We start from the raw sequence: 22,175 nt of genomic DNA, 5'->3' as shown, positions 1-22,175 counted from the left end.
GCCACACTGTCTCCGTTTCTGTCCGTGCTGCTATAAACTGCAGCGTCCTGGGTTGTGCGCCCCTCTGCAGCGCTCCCAGTCCTGCCTCCAGGTCAGGGCACATCTCTGCCCTTTGTGCTTCTAAAACCACCAGCCGCTCCCAGTTCGTGCGCGCGGGCGCGCACGACTCCGCCGCTTGGGGTCCTGTCCCGGGGACTGCAGTTCACGTGTGCACGACTCCGCTGCTCAGGGTTTCCACCCCAGAGGTTGCAGTTCACCGGCGGGACCCCGGCGCACCAGGTTTCCGTCTCGGAGGCTGCAGTCCGCGTGCGCATGACCGTCTCTCCGGGTTTCTGTCCCAGCGGCTGCGGTTCGCTTGGGCGCGACCCCGCCGGTCTGGTCCTCCACCCCGGGGGCTGCCCTAAAGTCCTTTCCCAATGCTACCGGTCTGCGAGTCTGTGCCCATCCGCAGCGGGCAAGGCTGTCATTCACCGGCGGTGTAGGATCCCCACGTCCAGGCACCCTCCCGCCTCCGTTTATCCTCCGATATCTGCCCGCAGAATCACAGCTCTCAGCTTCGTATCTCAAAACCAATCGCCTGTGATATTCTGTTTGTAGAGATCCAGATCTTCTTACATCTCAGGCTGGTTTCGTGGGTGCTCAGAGTGGTCTGGTAGATATCCAGCTCAATTCCAGGGACCAGTTGAAATAGGGTCCCCTACTCCTCCGCCATCTTTCCCCCCCCCAACCATTGTAAGTATTTAAATACACATAGCAGCTCATTTAAAATTCCGTGACAACCCTCTAAACACAATAGCAGATTGTACCCCCACAAGTGCGGTGGCACCAATAAAAAGATAAACACCCATCATTTTGGGTACAAACTCTGTTTGCTATTAGGAAGCTGCCAGCAGATGGAGGAAGAGGAAACTGAGTAGTATGAGGAAAGCACAGGATTTGTAAGGACACGGGCCTTGGCTTGTATCTCTGCTGAAATCCTGACTTCACCACACAGAGCAGGACAAGTCAATCTAATAAGAACACTAATGATGTCTCTCCCAGGATTGCTGCAAGAATGCCTGGCATGTAATAGGTACTGAATAAATGTTCCTTCTCTTCTGGAGGTAAAGGATCAAATAATAGTCGCAGAGTTGAATTTCAACAGCAGCGATACATGTATTATGGTATTTCAGTCATTTTAATATCACAAGGAACTTCAAATATCATTTAGTCCAATCCCTACCAAATCCTAATGGCATTTTTTTGCAGAAGTAGAAAAATTCATCCTAAAATTCATATGAAATCTCAAAGGACACCAAATAACCAATGTAATTTTGAAAAAGAAGAACAAAATTGGAGAACTCATATTTTCTGCTTTCAAACCATATTACAAAGCTACAGTAATCAAAATGGCATGGTACTGGAATAAATTGGGCATATAGACCACAGAATAGAATAGAGAGCCTAGAAATAAATGCTCGAGTATATGGTCAAATGATCTTAGACAAGAAAGTTAATACCATTCAACAGAGATGGGACAGTCTCTTCAACAAATGATTCTAGGAAAACAGGATATCCATGTGCAAAATAATGAAGTTAAATCTTTATCATCCACCATATACAATAAATTAACTCATAATGGATTAAAGATCTAAACATAAGACCTAAAACTACAAAACTCTTAGATAAAAACAGGGGAAAATCTTCATAACAATGAATTTGGCAATGATTTCTTGGATATGACACCAAATGCACAGGCAAAAAAAAGCAAAAATAGACAAATGTGACTATATAAACCTTTAAAACTTCTGTACATCAAAGTATACAATTAACAGAGTGAAAAGGCAGCTTATAGAATGAGGGAATATATTTGCAAATTATATATCTGATAAGGGGTTAATACCCAGAATATATAAAGAACTCCTACAGCTCAACAACAACAATAAAAATCAAATAACCCAATTAAAAAATGGTCAAAGGACTTCTATAGACATTTTTCCAAATATGATATACAAATGGCTGATAACCATATGAAAAGATTCTCAAAATCACTAATCATCAGAGAAATGCAAAGCAAAAACAAAATGAGATTATCTCCTCATCCATTAGGATGGCTAATAAGAAGAAGGAGGAGGAGGGGGAGGAGGAGGAAGGAAGGAAGGAAGGAAGGAAGGAAGGAAGGAAGGAAATAGCAAGTGCTGGTGAGAATGCAGGGAAATTGGAACCCTTGCTCACTGTTGGTAGTATTGCCAAATGCTGCAACTGCTATGGAAAATAGTATGGAGATTCCTCAAAAAATTAAAAACAGAATTACCTTATGATCTAGCAATTCTACTTCTGGGTTTATATCCATAAGATTTGTAAGCAGGATTTCAAAGAAGTATTTACATATCCATGTTCATAGCAGCATTATTCACAACAGCCATGAAGTGGAAGAAACCCAAATGTCCATCAACAAATAGATTTTTTAAAAACGTGGTGGATATACACAAGGGAATATTATTCAGCCTTAAAAAGGAAGGAAATTCTGATATATCCTACAACACGGGTGAACCTGGGTGGGTAAAATAAGCCAGTCATAAAATGACAAATACTGTCTGATTTCACCAATAGGTGGTACCTAGAGTAGTCAAACTCATAGAGACAGAAATTAGAATGGTGGTCGCCAGGGACTAGGGGGAGGGAAGAATGAGGAGTTATTGTTTAATGGGTAAACAGTTTCAGTTTGCCAGATAAAGAATTCTGGAGATGGATGGTGGTGATGATTACCCAACAATATGGATGTACTTAATGCCACTGAACTATACACTTAAAAATAGTTAAAATAGTAAAGTTGATGTTATGTGTATTTTACCACCATTTAAGAAAAGAGGGGAAAAATAATATAAAGAGGTCCCATGTACTCTTCACTCCATTTCCCCCAATGTTAACATCTTGCAAAACCATACTACAGTATCACAACCTGGATATTGACTTTGATACAGTCAACTTATAGAAAAGATCCATCACCACAAAGATCCTTTATGTTGTTCTTTTATAGCCATACTCCTTTCCCTTCCTCACCAGTCTCCCCTTAACCCTTACAATTCATGAATCTGTCCTCATTTCTCTACTTAGTCATTTCAAGAGCATTGTATAAATGAACTCCTACAGTCTTTATGGGACTGACTTTTTTTCACTCATAGAGGTCTCTGGATATTCATCCAGGCTCTTGGGTATATCACTAATTTGTTCTTTTTTTACAGCTGACTGGTATTCTATGGTACGGGACGTACCATGATTATTTTACTTGCCCCCTGAAATACATCTGTGTTGTTTCCATTTTTGGCTATTATGAATAAAGCTGGTAAAATGTTCGTGAAAAAAAAAATGGGGAGAGGAAATCTGGTCACATGCTACCACATGGATAGATCTTGAGGACATTGTCCTAAGTGAAATAAGCCAGTCATAAAAAGACTAATACTGTATGAGTCCACTTATATGAGGTATGTAAAGGTAGTCAAATTCAGAAACAGAAAGTAGAATGGTGGTTATTAGGGGCTGTGGGGAGGAGGAAGTAGGGAACTGTTGTTTAATAGGTACAGAGTTTCAGTTTGCCAAGATGAAAAAGTTCCAGTAGATTGGTTTCACAACAGTGCGAATATACTGAACACCACTAAACTGTGCACTTAAAATGATTAAGATGAGAAATTTTATCCCCTGTGCTTTTTACCACAGTAAAAATAAGATAATTTCATCCAGTATTTTTATTTCACAGATGAGGAAACAAACTCAAGGAGATTGTGCGATTAGATCAATATCACACAGAGACTTAGTGCCAAAGCTGGAAAAATTGTTACTTTCTATTGAAAATTAACAGTATTATAAAATTTTGGCAATTAGATTAGAAAGTTCCAAAAAAGTCTTCATAGAGAATCCATGGCTAACATTTCTTAAAAAGGAAAGAAAATTCAATTTTCTGAGAATGATTTTAGCAAGAATTTTATCTACAAGGGAAGATGGCAATTTTCTTACCTTCAAAAACTTTGCTTGGAGTTGCATTAATACATCTATTCTTCTCCGTTCTTTTAGTTTGGTCAAAATCTTCTTTTGCCAAGGATCACATTTTGGCTTAATCTAGTGGACAAACATGTTCACACAAAGTACAACATAACAGAATAGTTCTCAATAAAAGTTGCAAGCAAAGAGATTCAAGGACCTTCTGAAATGGGATTTAGCCTTAGCGCTAGAAAGTTTGTTAGAGCATGTGAAGTCTTGGAAAGGGTCTTCATGGGTCCATGGATCCATGGAGGGAGATGGCAGGGCAGTTCCTGTTGGTGCCTGGCCTATGAGATGCATTAGCTTCATCTGCGATGACACAGCACCATCCATGAGCAGGAGGGACCCTAAATCCATCAGCGTAGGACACCACACTTGACTTATAGGGCAAGAGAAGTTCTCCTTCAAAGACTCCACATGTAAAATTTTACCTTACCCGTTAACAGGGCATATTTCAAAATTTAGTTCTATAGCTCTGAATACATCAATATACTTATAACTTTCAAACTTACATCTAGCTCTAAGCTCCAGTATGTGATATCCAACTATCTCCTTGATATCTATAGGTGGAAGGCAAATGTAAAAATCTAGAACAGAAAGTCTGGCTTTCCCTACACCAATCACCTATTTGCTCAAGCCCCGTTACTTAGGAGTAATCTTTGATTTCTCTCCTTTCCTTCCATTCATCTTTATCACGTAAGACTTTTCTGTCCTACACAATATAGCTGATCCTCATTATTCATGGATTTTGTATTTGCAAATTTTTCTCACTAAAATTTATTTGTAACCCCAAAATCAATCCTGGCAGATCTATTCTGGTTATTCATGGGTATGCAAAAAATGGTGAAAAATTTGAATCACCCAACTCCACATTCCCAGCTGAGGTCATACAAGGCAACATTCAACCTTCTTTTTCAGCTTTCATTCTATAAACAAGTGTCCTTTTTGTGGTCTAGTTAATGATATGTTTCTATATTTTTGTGTTTTTTGTTGGTGAATTCGATGTTTAAAGTGGCCCCTAAGTGTAGTGCTGAAGTGTTGCCTAGTGTTCCTAAGTACAGGAAGACTGTGATATGTCTTATGGAAGAAATATTTATGTTTGATATGCTTTGGGCATGAGTCATAGTGGTATTGGCCATAAGATCAATGTTAATGAATCAAAAACATGTATTAAAGTATATTTAAACAGAAATACACATAAAGCAAGGTTATGTATCCATCAGTTAATGAACCTAACCTTGTATTTCCCCTAGGAGAGATGGCTCAGTATTTGTGAATTCAATGTTTGTGGCAACTTTATAGAAGAGCTGCCCCAAACAATGAGGATCAATTATACTTACCACTACCCAAAATCACCTTGTTTAATCCGCTTACTTGTGCATTGTTTGTGAATTGCGTATCTCCAGAACCAAGGGTCATTCCTGACACATAGTATATACTCAGTGAATAGTTTTTGACTCAAAAGCTGGATTTATACAACTCAATTATACCCTTGAGTGTTATTCTTGGTTCTAGCCAAGTAGCCAAGATCACTAACAAGAAGAATGGAGTTCTGACCCAACAGAGAGTACAGGAGTATGGGGACTTTCCAGAGAAGGCAGGTCAACATGGCTAACTTCAACGTAGACCCAAGGCAGGAAGGAGCTGCGGGAACCTGGTGTACAAGGCCAGGCACCTACCCTTGGTCCCAGGGGACAGTTTGCTTAGGGCATTGAAGAGAGGGGACAATAGGAATGTGACAGACCTGGTGCTGCCAGGTTGCCTGGCCTGCTTGGAGGATACTTTGTGACAGGTGACTGTCACCACAGGTCTCCTTACCTTTATAAAGGAAGTCCAGTTAGCTCTCTTTTTCAAGGCCATACCAGGTCCTGCCAAACCCAAATTCTCCACTTTAGCTATCTCCGCATCATAATCTGGAAATGTTTGCATTCTCTGTTGCTCCATGAAGATGCTTTGAAATTTTAGGGAAACCTAAATAGGATTAAGAAGAGAGTATGGAACCCAGAAAAAGTCTCAGATTGTAGGCCATTTCAAAAACAGCAATTGATTGCCTTTGAGACAGTCTTGAAGTTAAACTAATTCATAAAACATAACTCTGACAGTAACAGGCGTTGAATGTATACAGCTGTGAGGCACGTGTATGCAGTCAGCTCATTACCATAGTTGTGTGTGTATGTTACTTGTTCTGAATATCTGCTCCAAAGATTGGAAATTGTGTAATATATTTATTTATATGTGTTTTGAGATGGACCCTAAATGGGAAGCAAATTTGTCCACCATTAGAAATACATTCACTTTTTCTGGCCACCTGGTAAACTTGAAAATCTAAAGGTTAGATAAATCCTTGTTTCAGAATTCTAACCAGGATGTTGCTAGAGAGAAGGTTCCAAATGCTGGGACCTGTTAAAACTCTTTAAGGTAGGGCGCCTGGGTGGCTCAGTCGTTAAGCGTCTGCCTTCGGCTCAGGTCATGCTCCCGGGGTCCTGGGATCGAGCCCCGCATCGGGCTCCCTGCTCGGCGGAAAGCCTGCTTCTCCCTCTCCCGCTCCCCCTGCTTGGGTTCCCTCTCTCGCTGTGCCTCTGTCTGTCAAATAAATAAATAAAATCTTTAAAAAAAAAAAAAAACTCTTTAAGGTACCTCAGCCAATTCCTTCACCTCTCATTTTCTGACTGAGGCTAATAGTGTTTTCTATGACATAAATTTTCTCCTGCCAAATGTAGAGCACTTCTTCCTTCCTTCTCTAGAGTGGGCCCAGGCTTACTGAGCCTGTGATAGCACCTTCCTCATTGCACTGGCCGCAGTACATCATGATTTCCCCACAACCTGGTGAACTTCTTGAGGGCACAGACTATGAATCTCTAGAACCAACCACATGGTGATGGCTGCACAACAATGTGTTTGTAATTAATTCCACTAAACTGTGCATTTATGAATGGTTAAAATGGTCAGTCTTATATATATTTTATTACACAGACACACACACATGCACAGAGATCCTACCACAGTGCTGGCACATACTAGGGCCTTAACAAAGGTTTCTGGAATGAGAGAGCAAGTTTAATGAGTCACAGAGCTAAAGATTCTTCCAGTTAATGCTGGTACCTTGTGGGCTGTGCTATCCAATGTTCTTGCCCCTAGCCACATGTGGCTGTTTAACATTTAAATTTGAATCATTAAAATTAAATAAAATTTAAAATTTAGTTCTTCTGTTACACTGCCCACATTTCAAATGCTCGATAGCTGCATGGTTAACATACTGAACCGTGCAGATTCAGATCATGTTCATCAATGCAGGAAGATCAGACAGTGCTAGCCTAGGGCTAGGGTGGTCAAGCTTTTCTTAAAGGGCCAGATAGTAAATATTTTAGCCTTTGCAGACCATACATAGGTCTCTGTTGCAACTACTCAACTCTGCAGTTGTGGTATGAAAGCAGTCAAAGATAATATGTAAATGAATGGGTATGGGTGAATTCCAATAAAACTTTATTTTAAAAAACAAAACAAAACAGGTGGTGGACTGCAGGTTATACTTTGCTTATCCTGCTCTAAGGAATTAGAGAACCAGAATAAATAGTACCCAAATATAAGAACTCTTCCTACACATTAAAACAAACAAACAAACTGTGCACAAGCATTGCACATAATAGTATTATAAGAAAGTCAGAAGTGGAAACTATCACTATATAAGGAAACAAGCTATTCTTTGGAGAGAAGTTTGCTCAACAGCCTCATGTTTTTTTGTTATCATTGATGATAGTCTACTGTGTTATAATTTATTTGTATTTATTTTGACTCTTTTAAAACACCATCGTATTCCAATTCCAGTTTTCATCTATCATAACACTTGCTGATAATGAGGGTAAGGATACTCGCATAGAAGCGCTGTGTTGTAGAGGCGCCTGGGTGGCTAGTGCCTACAGCATCTGACTCTTGGTTTCAGCTCAGGTCATGATCTCATGGTCATGAGATTGAGCCTCTGTTGGGCTCTGCACTCATCTCAGAGTCTTTTTCAGATTCTCTCTCCCTCTTCCTCCTGCTCACACTTGTTTGCTCTCTCAAATAAACAAATAAAATCTTAAAAAAAAAAAAGTGCTCTTCTGTAGATGGTGCTGCTGGAGATAACGAAAAGAAAGGCAAGAGCTAAAACATCATCACCTTCAAAGAAACTGGAGGACATGTGATACCACCGGTTTCAGGGAGTGTAAAGAGCCTGTGTTACATACAGAAATAATCCTAGTAAAATCATGTGGAATAAGCACACATGGAAGTGAAACCTGAATGTCAAGGCAAGTGGTGATAGAGAAGACAGTGGCTCCTTCTTACACAAAGAGCATTCAAAAACATTCAGATATGATTTTTGCCTCTTTGGCTAAATCAGTTTACTACTTTTACCTAGCAAATATATATACTTGCAAATATTATATACCCAGAGCTAGAGAAATATCTTTATTGTGGATGCTTTGGCTGAAAACTTTATATTATAAACTTGAAACTGTCTATACATAATCCTATTTTTCCCTTTGAAATAAGTTTTAACATGGCTTTTTTTTTTTTTTAAAGATTTTACTTATTCATTTGAGACACAGAGATACAGAGAGAGAGAGCATGAGCAGGGGGAGAGGCAGAAGGAGAGGGAGAAGCAGGCTCCCCACTGAGCCAGGAGCCCGAGGTGGGGCTTGATCCCAGGACCCTGGGATCATGACCTGAGCCGAAGGCAGACGCTTAACCATCTGAGCCACCCAGGCGCCCCTTAACATGGCTTTTGTTAATATGAGGCTTTTTTAAAGGAAGTGCAATACTGTGTTATAGCAGAGCAGACTGCATGACTTGAAAAATCACTATGCAATATAAACTGTATTGAATATATAAAGCATTTTGCCAGTAGGAGAGCTATTACAACACATTGTGAGAATCAAAGGGCTCGAGACTCTAGACAACTCCATTATGCAACTCTGCCAAATCTTGGCTATATTTACATCATCTACGACGGATTCTAACCCACTTTTTTCTTTAAATTCTGCAGAAAAATCAATCCTGCAATCCCTCTGTGTTGTATATTCAAGGGTCCCAGTTCTCTTAACAGAGGGGAGGTTCAACTGCCAATTTAAATCTCACCTATTACTATTATATTTTATCACTCTAGAAACAATTGTGGCAGAAGAGATATCCAACTTTGTGGCGAATAGTAGTGTTTTCTTTCATGAACACCTATTCTTTGTATAAGAAAGAGTCCATCAAGTACCAAGTTAAAAAGTTCCATTTCCTGAGCAGGATCTCTCAGCTCTTCCACGTCATAGGGGATATTGAAATGGGAGAGCAGGAGCCCCAGCTGAGGTGTCAGTTCTTCTCTTTCAGTCATGTGTTGGGGCAGGAAAAAAACAGCTTCTGTCCTTGTCAGCCCTAAAACAATCCAAAATCAAGAGCATGAAGACCAGTAAACACTAGTCGGGGAGAGAAAATGGAGTGTCCTTTGAGATGAAATTGAGGCAGGATCTCCTCTGCTGACAGGGCCATTCTGCTTTGTCCAACCTTCTCTGCTATAATTTACAGATTGCACCACATTGGGCCACACCTATCTGACAAACATTTGATGCTGGATTTCTGGGAGAGGGAGCAAAACCACTCACCTTCACAGGGCCTATAGGAGAAACACAACAGACCCTTTGAAGAATGACTTAGTGGGAGGAGAACTACCCATAGTCCTTTGTGGTAAACTAAGAGCATGATTTATAAATTAAACAACAAATTAGAAGAAGGTGAGAGCCTTTATCTCCTTTTGCCTGACTCACTTCTGTTCATTTTTAAGGACCCAATTTGGACTCCCTTCTTTTGAGATGCCTTCCCTGATTCCCCACAACTAGGTTGGCTGTCTCTTCAGGTGCTCCTGTGTCACTCTGTACATATCTTAAGCAAATATGTCACTCAGAGTAGAAATCTAATTAGGTTTCTTAGTCATCTATAACACAAGATAAGGACAGGAAGATCATTAAATTGATTCAGATAAGGAAATTATTTTTCAAATATGTAATACTCAAACTGAAAGAGATCTTAGATATCACTTAATCTGCAAGGTTTATTTTGGAGATGAATAAATTGGAGCCCAACGAGATGAAATGACCTAAACATGCAGGCCCACAGTGAAGCCCTGACAGAAACACATCTAGAACCCAGTACTCCCAACTTCAAGTTCATTGCTTCTTTTCCTCTCTCTTTATTTGCCAGTTATAAGGATGGAGATAATAATGGCTAAGAAAAGTACATATTTTCTTCATCAGAAAGTATTAAATATTTGTTTATTAAGAAGATATAACTTCTTGGTATATAGAAAAATTTCAAGCAAGATCAAGTGACAAAATAACACATGTGCAAAGCCACAATCTTCTTTCTCCACATTACCTTAGGGGAAAGAAGACTAATTTCTTACCTGAAATGCTGGTATCCACCGAGCCTGGAGATGCAGAACCCTGGTTGTTAGGGTTCGTGTCATTGACACAGACCTTTTCAATCTCCTGACCAGCCTCAGGGACTTCATCGACAGCTACACTCAGCACTTTGGAGATGGGCAAGTACTGGAGGGACTACAGAAAAGCATCACCAAGAGGCCAAATGTCAACTCTACTCTCACAGAAGCTTCTAGACTTAGGTTCAGGGGCAGCCCTTTGCTTTGATAAAGGAACCTGATAGTTGGGCCTGATAGTAAACTGCTCAAACATGGGGTGCTAAATCTAGATCTGAGAGACCTGTTGCAGTCACCAATGTTAAGCAACCTTAACCTCCAAGTGGGTCTACACTGATCAAGCATCCCTAATGGACAAGACACTGTGTGAGGCGCTAGGGAAACCAAGAAGAATTAAGCCATGGACCAACCTCAAAGAGTTTACAGTTTAGTGGGGAACGGAGACTTATGAACAGAGTGTTATTATACCACATGACTGGGGAGAGAGGATTCAGAGGTAGACACCATAGTGACTGACTGGGGAAGGGGTGAAGTTAGGATGGTGGCCAGGTTTCTGGTTTGGGTAACTTCGTGGATGGTGGTATCACTGAGATAAGCCATAGAGGAGTAGGAAAAGGTTTAGGTGGCAAAATAATAATCTTTCTAAAATGAAAATAGGATCACATCACTCATTTCTGATGCCTCTGGCCTGGGTTAGGGCTTCTCTTCTGTGACTCTCTTTACTCTGTGCTTATACTTATTCTATTCTTTCTTACCACGTTGTATTTCCATTAACTATTTGCTTGCCCATTTTCCTACCAACCTGGGACCCAGTTACTTTTCAGCAAAGACCGTATTTTTGCTTCATGGCCCTGGACATTTACCTGGCATATATTAGACCCTCATTAGATATTGCTGAATAAAAAAGTGGATCTAAATTGGACTTCATAAATTCTCAACAAGATGATGAAAACAAGAACTTGCAGAGTGAGTATGAAATAATACAACAGAGACATCTTTGAGAAAACTAGATTAATGGAGTGGTTTCATTAGAGCAAGATTTCAAAAGAAAAAGTTTTCAAAGGTTTCAAAGAAAAAAGCTAGTGGCTCATTATTTTCCTGTCATTTGTAGGGTAAGTAGAATACAGAAACAGTGACAATCCAAAAGTAGGTGACAGGTATGAAAAAACAATGCTGACCATCATGGGAGGGTACCACACTATCACATAATTATGTTTCACACACCTGTAAGTAGTGGTGAATAGTCCTGAGTGAGTGTAGGTGACACACAAACCACTTTGTGTAAATAGTCAGGTCTTCCTGTGTCACTAAGTTAGAAGGATTGTTTTTTCCCATTAGGAAGTTTTCCCGTGCAACAGACAATCTTTCAGCTCTCTGAACGGCATCATTATACTCCTGCATAATGTAGGCAACTTGTTTCTAAGAGTAATGCAGAGACAGAACATGGTTATTTGCAAGCCTTATTCTCTTGTGTCATTTGCTTCCAAGCATAGGGTAATGCTGTTTGGGGGCCAAATAAGAGGCTCTTGGAATATCAAAGTACTTTCACATTCTGAATTTGACTGACAATAGCAGCAGTTACATTCTTAGGAGAAAGAGACTTCAGAAAAGAGTCAGTGCATACAGATGGTTGGTAACTGAAGGTGGCTTCTTAGCTTTTTATCTATAGCAGAGGAAGCCAAATCCATGAAGAAAAATGCATTTTCTATCATACAAAGGTTCCTTCAAATCTCATCCTTAAAAATAGGTGCCATTATCTTCTGCCACAGGCAAAAGAGGCAAATAGGTGCTTCCATTAGTTTCTTTCCCATCTTTAGCCATGACTTAAAAAAACGGACAAGATACATTGTTGGTAATAATGTAAACTGGTACAGCCATTATGGAAAACAGTATGGAGATTCCTCAAAAAATTAAAAATAGGAATACCATATAATCTAGCAATCCCACTTCCTGGTACATATCTGAAGAAAACAAATCAGTATATCAAAGAGGTATCTGTATTCCCGTGTTCACTGCAACATTATCCCCACTAGCCAAAATATGGAAACAACCTAAGAGTCTGTTTACGGATGAATGGATTAAGAACATGTGGCATATATATATACATATATATTTATAATTGAATATATGAATATGAATATTATTCAGTTATGAGGAATAAAGAAAAAAGGAAAGAAGGAAATCCTAACACTTGTGACATTAAGAATGGACCTGGAGGACATTATGCTAAGTGAAATAAGCGAGACAGAGAAAGATAAATACTGTATGATTACATGACAAATTAAAAAAATGTTAAACTCATAGGCGCAGAGAGTAAAACAGTGGTTACCAGGGGCTAGAGAGTGGGGAAATATTGGTCAAAAGGATACAAATTTGTAGTTATGTAGGATGAATAAGTCTAGAGATCTAATGTACAGGTATGATGACTATACTTAATAATATGTATTGATAGGCTTATTGACCATTTTGTTTCTTAATAAAAAAAGAGCCCAAAGGTTCTGTTCCTAGGCTTCCTACCTTGTAAAGAGGATAAAGTTGCTCCATAATCTTACTGTGCTGGCAAAACCTCTTCCATCTAAGCATGTGTGAATATTTACTCTGGGCCAGCTGGGTAATTCTCTCTGTATAATACTTTAACAGAAACAACAATAAAAATTAACACTTAGAATACAATTATAGTAGAAAGACTGAATTAAGACGTAAGAACACTAACAATAGGAAAATCAGTCTCTGGTTGTTTCAGAAAGATAGATTTTTCTACATGAAGATCATAAAATTAAGAAACCTGGCTCAAGAGACCATTAAATTTTAAATAAAGCAAGTATGTATTTCTAAATCTATATGATCTGTTGCCAATCTAACAGATTATAGTTTCGTTTATCAATTAGTGAACAATTAACAGTGATATAAAAGCCTATACAATTGTCTAAGGCTAAGCTCAAAATTTCTTAAAAACTGAAGTTATGAGACTAAAAAATACAAAGCACATTACAGGTAAGATTATAACTTTTAATCTTAGACCAGAAATTTCATTTAGATTTAAAAATAGTTAAATAAACCAACCATTTAGATGTTTTATTTCCAATAATAAATATAATAATGGCTATGATGGAATAAGTAGGACCAGACTCATCCTTCCATCATACACCACTAGAAAACAGGACAAAATAAACAAGACAACTATTTTCTGACCAAGACAACACACAGTGCAGGACTGTGGTCCTTGAGAGAAAGGAAACAAATGAAATGAGCCCTACAATCACCTTGGTTTTCTGCCTGAAATAGGCAGTTTCTGAACCAGGGAGTAAGAAAGGGAATCCCAAGCAGAGCACAATGGTCTCTCTGGGTTAAGGAGAAAGAAATTGATGCTTAGGAGGCTGAGTCAGCTGGAGTTTGCAGGGCACAGGACTGGAAAGGGGGATAGTATACAGAGAAAGGGCTACAGAAATCTGCACAGAGATCTCAAACTCAGCACTATTGACATCTGGGACCGGACAATTCTTTGTGGCGGGGGCTGTCCTGTGCATAGTTGGATGTTTAGCAGCATCCCTGGCCTCTTCCCACTATATGCCAGTAGCAATCCACTCCCAAATTGTGACAACCCAAAAGGAAATTCGTTGTTCTGCCATCCAAAGACAGTGATTGCTAACATTTTGATCAATGTCCATCAAGTGGTTTTTCTATATATTATGTGACCATTATTATGACACACACAGACATGTTAGTTTTTGTTCACTAACATTACATAAAAACAATAATTCCTTATGCTAAAAAATGTTTATTGGCAGAACAATATTCTTTTTTTTTTTTTTTTTTTTTTTTTTAAAGATTTTATTTATTTATTTGAGAGAGAGAGAATGAGAGAGAGCACAAGATGGAGGAGGGTCAGAGGGAGAAGCAGACTCCCTGCTGAGCAGGGAGCCCGATGCGGGACTCGATCCCGGGACTCCAGGATCATGACCTGAGCTGAAGGCAGTCGCTTAACCAACTGAGCCACCCAGGCGCCCCTGGCAGAACAATATTCTATCAAGTCTCATACTGTTTTTCCTAACTCTTTCCCCTAGCGTTAGATGTGTAGGCACTTCTGATTTTTTCACTTTTATTATAATGCTGCAATAATAATCCTTATAGAAAACATTTTCTACCACATTTTGAGTTATTTTATAAAAAGGTATTTCCATAAATATCTTCCCTAGCTAAGCCAACAGCTTTTTGAGGACTGAGACTTTCTTAGTATTGTATTTCCTCATAATACCAGCACAGGGAGTAATTGATAGAAAATCAATTGTTTAAGATTTTATTTATTTATTTGAGAGAGAGAGAATGAGAGAGAGCACATGAGAGGGGGGAGGGTCAGAGGGAGAAGCAGACTCCCTGCCGAGCAGGGAGCCCGAAAAATCAATTGTTTAGTGACTACAACTAAACCGAACTGAACTATGACATGGGTCTCTGACAAAGAACAGAATTTACACTAATCAAGTTCTGCAAACTACACAGGTAGAGAAAATCCTACCCTAGCCAGAGGATATACCAGAAAGCCAACTTTGTTCATACATTTCTATTAATTTCCAGATCTGTTTTTCAGGTTGCAACATGACTTACCTGCAACAGAAGCAAAGGTAAATTTTCAGGAGTGTACTCTCTTCTTAGGCAGCTCTCTAGCTCCCTCTGCATGACATCTGCTTGAACAACAAGGGACTTTGACTCAGCCACCTGAACCCAGGGCAACAGAGCAGGCAAACAAAAAGAAGTAAGGAAGTAAAATTATCATTGTTTATGACAGCAAATGACATACAACACATTATACTGTTATACCTCAGTTACAATATAACAAATTTTAATATCACAAATCAAGAAACTGTAAAATTTTAAAACATCACAAAAAGTAAGTATCTCCAAAGACGTAGTGGCCTGCTCTGATCTAGTAGTGAGTATTGGGCTGTTTTGTTCTCATAACACTGTCAATAACATCAGCTGATTGTTTGCGAAAATAAAATTTTCCTGCTAAGTGTTTCCAAAAAGTTAGCAAAATCCAACATATGTTGTATTACAATACAGTTGTGTATTACAATTACACTCCTACTCACCTGTAAAGTTTTCTTTAGAGCCAGTTCCCTTTCTCTTCTAAAGTAAGAAATGTCCTTTGGTATTCAAACAGAGCTGTAGAAAGATTTATGCAATAGATGCTGTAATTATAGAAACTGTCATAAACAAAATTACAGACAGACCCTGATTAATCTGTAACTCTTCACAACTTCTAATTTCTAAATAACTATGTCATATTAGGGTGGATTATTGAGAGCATGTAAAGACCACATGCTTCTGTCTTAGTCTGAATCTCTCTTGTGTATACCTCGTTTGCTAACCTTTTCCCTGGGCGAATTTTCTTCACCCCAAACAGGATCTTTCCTACTACCCGTGATTTTACCTCTCTGGTTTCAATCCCAGAATACAGGAAGAGGCAAAGTGGTGGAGATTTTTCTTTCCCCCACCTGTATTTCCTCCAGTAATCTCAGCTCTAACAAGTGCTCATCAGGCATCTCTCACCCTACTTAAACTAGACTCTTATAATTTAAACAGAATGTTTTTATTTCTGTGTTCTTGCTGGTTTATCAACATGAAATACTTTGGGAATTTTTTTTAACCGAATTCTATCATCCGAGCCTAGTCACAAAGGAGTTGTTTGCACGATGGGCTCTGACGTGAGAAGGCACAAGCAGCACTGCTGTGGGGCCCAGGAATGGCGTGGGATCCTGTGGCAGGAAGAAGGGAGCTCTCCCCATTTGGGGTAAGACACACGCCAAGGCTTGGCAGCTCTGGGAACATCAGGGGACAGCACCACTGATGTAGACATCACTTCCTTAAGTGAAACCTTGCAAACACTGGCAAGGAAACCACAGCAGGTAGCTGTGAAACACATGTAAGAAACCACCTAGAGACTTGAGAGGGATGGTAGGCAGTGGAATTTAGGTTAATATTGTTCATATGACCCTATTAGTCCCCATGGGTAAGTTTTAAGGAAAGATGAAAATAGACTGTTAGTTTGTACACTTGTCAGCTCTTCCCCTCACTGGGGACAGTGGTCCTGTGAAAAGACCAGTCAGGAGGTCCCTCAGCCACATGACTCGAAGCAACTCATTGAGCCATTTGTGTTGAATTCCCAACTGAAGTTGGAGATAATGCCTCCCTTATCTCCTCACACCTTGGCTTTGATTAAAAAAAAAAAAAAATGAGGCAAGCTCTGAAAGGGCCTTAAGAGTAAAAGCATTACTAAATCAAAGCTATAATTTCTGTGATTCCTGGGTACCTGAATCCTGGCTGCAGCCTCATGGAGGTCAAGTAACCAACTAGAAAGGGAACAGGCAGTCAGGGAAACAGAGGAAGCTCATCCCTCTCCTGCCCTCTTGTCTTCGAATTTCTTTGGCATGCTGGAAGACTGGGCAGTGTCCTGAGCTTAGCTGCTGAACCTTCCCTTACTCAAATCATGTTTTTCATCTCAGTTAGTCTTGAAGTGTCTATGAATGAGATTGGTGGTGAGTATGTCAACCCACAAAAAAGAGATTCACCTATTTGTTCATCAAGTATTGTTTATTCAACATACATTCATTCATCTATTCATTCAGCAAGCATTTATGAGATACTTAACCACTATAAAGACTTGAGCTCATGGGGATAAATTGATGAAAGAATGTAAAAAGAAAAATGACCAAGGCATCATTATCCTACAGTTCTCAATAAATTTTTTCAGTCTGGTGGGGAATGAGAATACTAAAGTGATTATTAGAAGTGGACATTTTACATTTTCCTTGGACTCCAGAACCTAGTACAACACCTGGCAAACAGAAGTTGCTCAGTATTTGTCAGATTAATAGGTAGATTCTTCCAAGTGCAGTGTTAGTGGTTTGGGGGAGTAGAAAAATACAAGGGTCCAGAGATTTCCCATCACTCTATTCTGAAAGATAAAAGAGACTTCAGGACAATGTACAAAGAGGAGTCACTTGTTTGACACTCAGACATTTAAGATGTAACAATATCAATTATAACTTGATCTTTGTATGGTGTCTTCTAGTTTTCAAAGTGCTTTAACGTGCATTATCTTACTTGATCCTTATAAGATAGGCAAGGTACATATCTATAACCTCATTTTTCACAGAAAGAAACTGAAGTTGGGAGAATTTATGGCTTGCATGGTTCCATTACCTTTTCACTTCATCATACAATCTTTGATCTGCTTCCTACACCCCAATGGCTTTAAATACCAAATTATAAAACACACTAATACTGGTTCTTCAGAATCATCTTTGGAGTGAGGTAGTAATGCACCTACTTACTGCTTTTTCAACTGATCTTCCCTTTCCCACCCTCACCATCCACATTGTATTTACTTGGCTACTCAACCTATCAGAGACCTCATATTGTTCCTCTTGATCAATTGTGGCACTAATAGAAATAGAGGGATTTGAAGGTCCTGAGCCCATGAGACTTACAACTTAGGGGCTGATCTGGTTACCCTATTTATCTAGAAGAGATTGATATTATTGCCAACATTTACCTATAGAAGAGCTCCTTAATAAAATACCATTTTGCAGAACTCATTACCAAATACCTAGCATTATTTCAGTTTTTATATTTCTCATCAAAATCAAGGTCAAATTCAATGAAAATATTTTTGGGTAAAATGAGACCTTGCTTTTCAGTGAGTATGATTTGTATGATAGCTTCTGGAACTTTAAGACAATGGTATTTGTGAAATGTAAAAAGCACTTTTCTATTTTCTTTGGTAGGACATTGCCTCTAAATGCCTTGGCAATTCTAGAAATATAGGGAACACTTACAGACAGCCATAAAATCTGAGCTTGAGATAATGCTAGTTGTCTATATAAAAAGAAGAGGGAGCTGATGGAGATTATGGGGCAAAAGTGGGGGCTAAAGCCCCTGAAGACCATGCCTTCTCACTACTACTATTCACCTGTAAGCTCCATGAGTCCCCTGTTCTTCTATTGCAGACTTCAGTTCAGTCAGTTGCACAGACAGTTCTTTTTCTAACTGCTGGATCCTTTCTGTGGAAGCGATCTTATAAATTTCATCCATGATTTGCATTTACCACTTTACTCTATCCCTGAAAAACAAGAGTACAAAGCTTGTCTATCTTTCTTCAAGAAATCATGTCAACTTTGTGAAAATGTGTGCTTTTGCAATTTGAGGAAACAGGCTGACTAGACTGTTGTCATCTATGATTTAGTTAACAGTAGAGAAAAAGGAAATTAGAACCTCCATTGACCATTCCTTTGTTCAGCCCAGTTCACCTTCAGAAACATCTCCACTCCAGCTTTGATGATGGTGGTTTATTAAAATGAGAAGGCATCCCTCTGGTTCAACACCTGCAGTCTTCATAAAGGTTTGTGGGAATTGCACACTAAATGCTATTAATGTTGGTTAAGGCTTTCTTCTAGTATCATTTCAAGTGGAACAAACAATAGGTGTGTACAGGATCCCTCTAATGCCTAGAGCCCTTTTCCATAAGCCTTTTTGAAGGCATGAACTTCTGACTAGGGAGAATATATTGAGTATGGAAAGCAACCTAACATGATCATGATCTATGCACTTTGGAGTTTGGAAGAAAATCATACTTAAGCATTTAAATGTGTTTTCTTAATTTTGAATGTTCATATTTGGCACACTGCTTTTACCATTAAATAAAATAGTTGATAATCCCCCAGCCCTACCCCACCCAGTTCACAGCCTGTCAAATGCAACACAGTTGTTTACTAAGTACTTTGTGTCAGTATTCTAATTAACAGCATATATTAACTGCATGACCCAGAATGAGACCCATGAAATGCAGGGGATGCAGAAGATGGTGTGTTTCCTGTGCTACTGTTGTCCTCATCTGTCCTGGACAGGTGGAGTGAAATAACCCTTGAGTCACATTAGAGAGGCTTAAAATATTTAACCCTTTCCCTTTTTCCTTTGACATTTCTAGGTTTTCATTTTTCCTTTCAGAGATATTTCATTTTCACAAGTTAATCTGCTATCACTCCAACAAATAATTAAGCTGTAGAGATGTTTTGTGTAGAGGCTTCCTTTGGGGCCTATTTATTCTTTTTATAAATATCAAAAATGGAAATGAGCATTCATGCTCAGTCTAGGTTGTGAACCTGCTGAGTCATAAATCTGTCATGTCTGGCACACTGCTGGAGCTCAGTAAAATGCATTGTTGTTCTTAGCAAAAGTAAAATGTTGTTATGAAAAGTATTTGCCACTTGGCAGTATCCTTTCAAGTTGGGCAAACGGTTAAACAGCTGCCTTAACAGCTACATTCCAATCAGCAGCCAAGAGTGGCGGCCACATAGACTGGCTGATTCTTCTCCCAGAGGATGGACATTCTGCCTTCATTTCCTGATCAGTTTCAACACTTCACAGCTCAGAAATGAGAACATTTAATCCTGCACCGTTTAGCATACTGCACAATCAAGTACAGTACTCACAAAATTAACATAAGGAGAGGTCAGTCTTTGACAACTGTCCATGAAATGGATCCAACCCTGGAATCTATGCCTGCTGAGCGCTCACATCTAGTGCTAAAGAGACAACTGTGTGTGCTGGAAGGTGGGGTACGGCGGATTCCATTTACTGAGCGCCTACTCTGTGTCAGGCAGGCACTGGGCCCTCTTTTAAAGTCTCAGAAAAGAGATTCTCAAAAATTAGTTCAGTGGCCTTTAAAAAAAAAAAGTACATTTAGTTAACTCTTGATTGTAAATAAATTAAAAAAACCTGTTTAAAAGTGGTAAAATCTAAACTCTAAGACAAAGATAGTAAGATTAGCTTGAGCAGCATTTGTGGGTGTTCAATGGCTGGTTAAAGTGCGCTTTGATGGGCTTAAAGCAGGCATGTTTAGAAGAGAATTACTGAGTAACTTTAGACTCTGCTAGGAAAATACTATGTTAAAAACTTCAAGGTGACTACTGAAAGAATAGAAATGCAACCTAGACCCTCTCAAACAAGTGGAGGTGAGGGGTAGGAATGGGACTTGTAAATCCAATAGAAATCAGAAAAAGAGAGAAAAAGAAAAAAAGAAGTATGGTAGAAATAAGTTCAAATATATCAGTAATTATAATAATGTAAATGGATTATGATAATTACAATTATCAAAGTAATTTTGGTATTATTCCATCCTTAAGTGTTTGGAATAATTTACCTATGAAACATCTCAGCCTGAAATTTTCTTTATGGGAGGATTTTAAATTACAGATTCAATATCTTTAACAGATTATGAGTATTCATATTTTCTATTTCTTTTTGTGTTTAACAAATTTTTAAAAGAACATTTCATCTAAGTAGATAATTTTTTTTGGTGTAAGGTTGTTCATAATATCCTTTCATATGTTGAACAGCTTTTGAAAGATATAGTTAACACACCATACAATTAACACAATTAGAATGAACAATTCAATGATTTTTAGTGTATTCACAGGGTTGTACAACCATCACCAGAATCCATTTAGAACATTTTCATCTCCCAAAAGAAATCCCATATCCATTAGCAGTTTCTCCCCATTTTTCTGAGTCTCCTACCCTCAGCTATAGGCAACCACTAATCTACTTTCTATCTTCTATAGATTTGTCCAGCCTGGAAATTTTATATACATGGAATCATACAATATGTGGTCTTTTGTGACTGGCTTCTTTTATTTCACATAATGGGTTTTCTTCTTTTTCTTTTTAACATTTATTTATTTTAGAGAGAAAAAGAGAGAGCACATGTGCTTGAGTTGGGAGAGGAGCAGAGGCAGAGAATCCCCAAGCAGACTCCCCACGAGTGTGGAGCCTGACTTGGGGCTCAATCCCACGGGCCATTTGATCATGACCTGAGCTAAAACAAAGAGTCAGACACTTAGCCAACTGAGCCACCCAGGTGCCCCTCACATGTTTTCAAGGTTCATCTCTGTTTTCATATGTATCAATGTATCATTCCTTTTTTTAAAATTTAAATTCCAGTTAGTTAACATACAGATATATCATTCATTTTTATGGTTGAATAATATTCCATTATATGGCTAGTCCACATTTCGCTTATTGGTTCATCAGTTGAAGGAAATTTGGGTTGTTTCCACTTTTTTGATATTATGAACAATGCTTTTATGTAAAAGTTTTGCCAGCTGTCTTCCAAAGCAGCTGCACCATCTTACATTCTCACCAGCAACATATGAGGGTTCCAATTTTTCCTCATCTTTGTCAACATTTGTTATCTATCTTTTTTATTTTAATCATTCTAGTGGATGCAAAGTGGTATCTCCTTGAGGCTTTGATTTGTATTTTCCTAATGCTAATGATACTGAGCATTTTTTCATGTGCTTGTTGGTCATCTGTATATCTTCTTTGGAGAAATGACTATTCAGATTCTTTGCCCATCTTCTAATTGAGCTTTAAGGTTTTTTTACTGATGAGTTATAAGAGTTCTTTATATATTCTAGATACATGTCTTCTATCAGATACATGATTTGCAAATATTTTCTCCCATTCTGTGGAAAATATTTTCACCTTCTTGATGTCCTTTGAAGCCATTTGTCCTTTTAATGTCTGTAGGATGTGTAGTGCTGTCTCCTTTTACATTCCTATTACTGATAATTTCTTTACTTGTTATTTTATCTTGATCAGTTTTATTAGAAATTTAATAATTTCACTAATCTTTTTTTTTTTT

At 38.6% G+C, this 22,175-nt stretch overlaps 1 protein-coding gene across 1 annotated transcript in view; it reads right to left on the bottom strand.

Moving 5' to 3' along the window:
* Nucleotides 1–22,175, bottom strand: part of LOC102739553 (uncharacterized) — an 88,910-nt gene that overhangs the window by 49,642 nt on the left and 17,093 nt on the right. Inside the window, exons 2-10 of the mRNA XM_081828782.1 lie at nucleotides 18,444–18,593; nucleotides 15,562–15,634; nucleotides 15,077–15,187; nucleotides 12,992–13,105; nucleotides 11,699–11,893; nucleotides 10,442–10,595; nucleotides 9,260–9,417; nucleotides 5,836–5,988; nucleotides 3,994–4,095 (exon numbers count right to left, since the gene is read on the bottom strand). Of these exons, the coding sequence (XP_081684908.1) occupies nucleotides 3,994–4,095; nucleotides 5,836–5,988; nucleotides 9,260–9,417; nucleotides 10,442–10,595; nucleotides 11,699–11,893; nucleotides 12,992–13,105; nucleotides 15,077–15,148 (948 nt within the window). The 5' untranslated portion in view covers nucleotides 15,149–15,187; nucleotides 15,562–15,634; nucleotides 18,444–18,593. The remainder of the gene's footprint in view (nucleotides 1–3,993; nucleotides 4,096–5,835; nucleotides 5,989–9,259; nucleotides 9,418–10,441; nucleotides 10,596–11,698; nucleotides 11,894–12,991; nucleotides 13,106–15,076; nucleotides 15,188–15,561; nucleotides 15,635–18,443; nucleotides 18,594–22,175) is intronic.

This window comes from Leptonychotes weddellii, chromosome 8, assembly GCF_054177405.1.
Source record: "Leptonychotes weddellii isolate Sample4059 chromosome 8, ASM5417740v2, whole genome shotgun sequence".
Lineage (NCBI taxonomy): Eukaryota > Metazoa > Chordata > Mammalia > Carnivora > Phocidae > Leptonychotes > Leptonychotes weddellii.
This window is presented reverse-complemented; position numbering and strand designations above follow the sequence as displayed.